At 38.5% G+C, this 6,000-nt stretch overlaps 1 protein-coding gene across 1 annotated transcript in view; it reads left to right on the top strand.

Annotated features, from left to right (window-relative positions):
• The window catches only part of ERMP1 (endoplasmic reticulum metallopeptidase 1), a 49,434-nt gene extending 43,646 nt beyond the window's left edge, over positions 1-5,788 (top strand). Inside the window, exons 14-15 of the mRNA XM_074361601.1 lie at positions 1,919-2,082; positions 2,203-5,788. Of these exons, the coding sequence (XP_074217702.1) occupies positions 1,919-2,082; positions 2,203-2,367 (329 nt within the window). The 3' untranslated portion in view covers positions 2,368-5,788. The remainder of the gene's footprint in view (positions 1-1,918; positions 2,083-2,202) is intronic.
• Positions 5,789-6,000: the final 212 nt, after the last annotated feature.

Genomic DNA, 6,000 nt, shown 5'->3' on the forward strand with positions numbered 1-6,000 from the left:
TGACTACTGGCTATCACCTGCAAATATTTAACTTTTCTTTACCAACTTTTATGCCTCTACTTTGTCTAAATGGCTAATGCTTCTAGCATAGGGTAGAACAGTTGTGGAGATGGTGAGCATCCTTGCCTTGTTCTTGCTATTAGTACCAAGGTCTCCAGTGTTTTCCCATTAACTTTAGGACTAAGGTATGTATTTATTGTGTTAAGGAAGCATTCGTCAGTTGTCACGCCTTGAATGTTTTTAAAAGGAATAGGTTTTAATTTTGTGAAAGGCTTTTTTAGCATCTGTAAAAATAATCACAGGATTTTTCTTCCAGTTTTAATAAATGGCATATTCTACTAGGTCATGGCCTATTGCTTTCTTAATGTGATGTTGAATTTATTTGGTGATATTTTATTTAGAAATTTTGCATCAGTATTCATAAGTGATACTAGTCCATGTAGTTTGGATTTTTTGAGTACTCTGAGATCTAGGTATACATTATAAATTAATGAAAAATATGAACTATAGATGTATAACTGAATCACTATGCTGTACACCAGAAATTAACACACTGTGATCCAACTATACTTCAATTAAAAAAAAATCACAAGAAAGTTAAGTTTTCCTTCATTTTCAGTTTCTTGGAATAGTTTATCGATAGAGCATTAGAACTGTTTGGCTGAAAAGTTGGGTTTCGGCTCCTCTGAAACCACCTGGGCCTGGTCCTTTTTCTAGGAAGATTGGCCTGCTTTAGCTTTATATCTGTGTTCAGTTTTTGACAATCTGTATTTTCCTAGAGAAGTATCCATTTCATTTGGGTTTTCAGACTTAGTAGTATAGAGGTCTGCAGAGTGGTCATGTGTGATTTTGTAAAATTTCTTGTTACTTTTCTTCTCTGTGTATTATCTGTGTCTTCTCTGCTCCACTCTCCTTTCCCCCTGCTTTTTGGTCAGGTTAGCTAGTGGTGGTTTTGTTAATTTAAAAAAAAAAAGTCAAAAACCTGTTATTAGGTTCATTTTGCTTTGTTCTCTATTTCATTGATTTCTGCTTTCATCTGTAGTATTTCCTTGTCTTTTAAAAAACTGTCTACTTTCGTGAAATAGCCTTTGTCTTACCTTTATTTTTACCCTTTCTGAGTCTCTTTTAATTATGTTATTTGGAATGCAGTATGTATGATTAGGTCTGGCTTCATAAGCCAAAGTAAAATTTTATTCTTAGCAGCTGTGTTAGGTCTACTTACACATTTACTTTTATGACTGATACTTTGGGTCTCAATTTTGTCACAATATCTTAAAACACAATTTTATTTGCTATATTCCTTTTTCTATAATGTCATCTTTCCTTTTTAAAAAAATGCTTTCTGGCACTTGTTTATATTTTTGTTTTGATTGCTTCTTACTTAAACCTTTTACTATCTATGTGCCCAATTTTTAACGGCATTCTTTAACTCTATCAGCTTATACAACAGTTTGAGTATCTGCTTCCCCCTTTCCTCAGAGTTTGTTATATGCAACAGTTGTACATTAGTCTTTTACCCTCACCTCAGTAGGTACTGGTTTATCTTAATAATGTACGTGGATATATTAAAATACTGTCAGTTCTTTTGCTACAGTTTTTGCAGTTACCTCCTGGTTAGATAAGCTTATTCTCTAGATTTCTGAAGGGCTCCTGCGTGCTAGGTTCTTGTGCATTTTAAGGGCCAGGATTTAAACACAGATATTCTCCTTGTAAATTCTCTTCCTTTTCTGCTTCACCTCATTACTTACCCTTGTTGATACACAATAAATGTCCACACTGGCAGACCTCTGGTAGGTTTGTACTGAGTGTCTTTAAAGTGATGTAAAGCATGAACTTCCCAGTCTGGTTTGGGTGGTGGGTTTCTTTCTTGTTGCTTTTAAGAAGGTTTTTTAAACTGTTCTTTCCTTTTATACTATAGGACCAAGCCATATGTCGTTCTATGTTCGAACCCACAAAGGGTCCACACTTTCTCAGTGGTCTCTTGGCAATGGCACCCCAGTCACAAGTAAAGGAGGGGACTACTTTGTATTTTATTCCCATGGACTCCAGGCCTCTGCATGGCAGTTCTGGATAGAAGTACAGGTAGGAATTTACCAGTGTTGCTGGGATCACTGATCAGGTTCCCAGGTGGTATTTGGCAAGAACCCTGGGATCAGTCAGTATTCTACCTTCATAGAACAAAGAACTAACTTTCTCCTCCAGGTCTTGGAAGAACAGCCAGAAGGAATGGTCACTGTGGCCATTGCTGCCCACTATTTTTCTGGGGAAGACAAGAGATCCTCCCAGCTGGATGCTCTGAAAGAGAAGTTCCCAGATTGGACATTTCCCTCTGCCTGGGTGTGCACCTACAATCTCTTTGTGTTTTAATCCTGTGGATGAGCTCTAAGTACACGCCCAATTGGATACTCCATGTGGCATGGTTTCTCCTTACGGATGTTTGTGTGTAAGTCAGTGAATTTTAATGAGCATGTGTTCAAAGAGCTTTGTGGATGAACACTCTTCAGGGCTAAGCACTACCGTGGTTGCACTGTGGGGTGGTGTGCATGGCCTGTTTGGCACCTGAAAATACCAGTTTTCTGGCACTTAAAAGCACATGTGGGTATGGCCACTACACACATTTTATATGACCTTAAGGACAAAAGCCAACAGACCACTTTAATAGTCATCCTCTTAAGATCATGAAAGATGTAGAAGGTACTATGAATCCACTGTTAATGATACAAATGACAGTTCTAACCAAAGCCCAAGACCGTTTGTCGCGTCAGGGACAGTAGGTAGAATACCCACGGAGGTAATGATTCCCCTTGAGACCTACCAGCTCTGTAGGGCATTAGAAAGCGACTGTGCTAAGGACGGGAAGAACCCCCGGGCCTGTGCTGAGAGCTTTGCTGCTGCAGGCAGCGTCTGGAGTGTGCTTTGCATCTCTGAAGCCCTGGTCCCAGTGTGTAACCTGCGTTGGGTTGGTGACTCCTGTTTTGACAAGTGGTCACTGAGATCCACTACTGCAATGGTTATCCGAGGTTGCTTTCAAAGCCTGTTCCCCTTTCCACACGTTCCACCTTGAGAAAAGGACCATTTGTCTAGTTACCTTTTCCTCTGGAGCTTCAGTGTCTTTTGGTTTAGACTGTTGTTTTTGCAAGTTTTATGACCTTAACTTCTTTCCTCAGAGCACTGAGTTGCCATGGTGGCTTATTCTGAGATGGGAGAAGAGAAGGGCATGGAGTGGCCAGGCATTTTATATTTATTCTCTTCATTTTGTAGCAGTCTTCTGTTGTCCAAAGTTAATCCTTTAGGGCATAATTTAATTGATGAACTGGGTCCTTATTTTTGTCTGTTTTCCAGCTAGTTGAACTTCAGTTTCTCAGTAACTTCCTATGTCCAGTAGAGTTTGCTTTCCTGAGACTTGAGGCTGTGGCTTGTACTGGAATGTACTCCTGTAACTGTCCTTTAAGTTGTTGGTGTTCAAAGCCTGCATGATGGCAGCCCTGGGATCTGGAGGTGCTTTTCATGCTGAAGAAGATGGCAGTGTAGCATAGCAGTGCCTCTCATGGCTTCTTGGCTTGAGCAGTGGTAAATTCTGCTAGCTTTTTTCCATTGAAAATGTAAAAAGTTGGACAAATTTTGAGTTTAGCAAGTATAGGCCCACCCCCAAAACATACTAAAGAAAAGCTATAGTAAAACAAAACAGAAGTGGGCACATCCAAGTGCCACTCGGATCTGCCCAAGCAGAAAGAGCATAGTAAGTGTGCGTCGTAGAAGAAAATACTTCTTAAAGTGCGATGTATCCAGTACGCTCTCTTAATCATGCTCAAGTTGCCTGCCTAATTTACAACTTAAAAATTGACTGGACCCACAGACAGCAGGGCTGCAGCCACAGCTGAATAACATATGGGCTGTCACGTGCATGGACACTGTAGGAACCATATGCAGTTGAAACTCTGTGCATAACTTTACAGTCGGGCCTCTGTGTCCGAGAGTCCACATTCCTAGATCTTCTAAGTACTGTAATACTCATTTAAAGAAAAAAAATCCATGTATAATTGAACCTGCACTGTTCAAACCCCTGTTGCTCCAGAGTCAACTGTATCACTAGTCTCGAGTGTCAGGTGGTGCACAAAAGCTCTGCCATGTTTACAGCTTGTATAGAATCACAGTTGTTGAGAAAAACAAACAGTAATATCTAAATTAATTTCAAAATACAGGCCTATTTTCTGTTCCCATGATTAATCTGCAAAAGATTACTGGAAATTATTTATAGAGAAAAGAAAGCAAAATCCAAAGTGTCGAGGAAGGAGAAACAAACAGGTCCCTATGATTTTTTTTTTTCCTTTGGGAAGGATGTCATTACTCCTTTTCAGTAATCACAGTTTTCTTTTTTTGCCTTTGGGTTATTTTCCTGTGTGAACGATTCTCTTTTGGTTTTCTTTGGCATTATAAAGCTTTGATATTGTACAAAGTCAGTAACAGGATGCTTAGCATTCTGGGAGATGAATGCCAGAAATGGTTAATTACACATATTCATGATTCTGTTAATAAGCACACTGTCAGATCAGTAGTACCTGAGATTAAAGAAGTTAGAGTACCTGATTATTTGATTAACTACTCATTTCTAAAAGGGTCTTTTCAAATTCTAACAATTGCATTATTTCCTACAGGATTTAAAGGTAGTTAAGCACAGTTCTGCACATTCAGGTAAAGTGTGAAGGAATGTAATTTTGAAGAAATTCTTTCTTAAAATGTACACTGTGTCTGACCTAAGCATGACAGGATTCCCAAAACGTTACCACTGAGGGAGCCATAAGCCAGCCTGCTGACTCAGGAAGCTGTAGGAAGAATTACTACATCTGTTCATTCTTTTCACTCGTTTGGTGAGGATTAACTATTGCCTTACAAAATTACTGAAATAAACTTTTAAGCATACTAGTTAGTATCTTTAACAAAGAAACAGCTCTTTATTGTTTATGTTCTCCTGTATCCCCATATCTGAAGTTATTTTAAGTCTGTGGGGCCTTCTAAAAAAAAAAAAAAAAAAGGCTGTTAAGACCTAGGTGGCTCAGGGAGGTATATCAGCTATTTTAATGGGTCATGTGAGCAGAGAACTCAGCATGGCTCAACTGGAGTCTATTTTACTGTGGAATGTAATTGTGTATTTGAACTTCACTGAAATTAATGGCCTACTCACTTGGTAAAATGTTAAGCTTCTGCATATTTGCAATTTTATCATCTCCAATGGCAAGGAAAATCACTGAAGGGCTAAAAAAAGGAGGATGTTCTTTTACTGGGGGATAGGAAGGAGGAAGAAAAAACTGTCTTTCAGCCAGAGAGTGACCCAGTGCTCATTCCAGTCTCCACACAAGGGAAGGGCCACACCACTGCCTAAAACAGAGTACTCACCTGTGAGCTCCAAGAGCTCTGTGCCAGTTACTTACCTTTCTGAGCAAATTCCCTCTGGACACTTCAGTCCAAGTGAAGCAGCTGAACAACTTTTACTTCTAATACACTTTGCCTTCTTTTAGGGCCAATAAAGCCAAAATGCATGTCTGTTTTTATTTGAAAAAAGTTTTTTAGGCATTTTTGAAGTGAATCAGTGCATTTTTTGATACTACTGCTTCTTTGATTGTTAAAAATGTAACAAACATGTTGATAAATTATTTTTTCCAAGTTTGGCCCTACACCATGACCAAATGGGGTTTAACCCAGGAATGCAATGTTGGTTTAACAACTAAAAAAAAATCATTGTCAGACACAATACATATTACTAGAATAAAGGATAATAATCTCAAACAGATGCAGAAGCTGACAAAGTCTAACACCTTTTTAAGATATTATTAGTTTCAATAAATGTAATGTTGTAGACAACATGGTCTTCTATATAGAAAATCCTAAGGAATCCACACAATACTACTACGGTAGTAAATAAATGAATTCAGCAGTGTTGTAGGACCCAGTAATCAATTGTATTTCTATATACTAACACGGAACAATCCAAAAATAAACAAT

Source organism: Camelus bactrianus, chromosome 4, assembly GCF_048773025.1.
Source record: "Camelus bactrianus isolate YW-2024 breed Bactrian camel chromosome 4, ASM4877302v1, whole genome shotgun sequence".
Lineage (NCBI taxonomy): Eukaryota > Metazoa > Chordata > Mammalia > Artiodactyla > Camelidae > Camelus > Camelus bactrianus.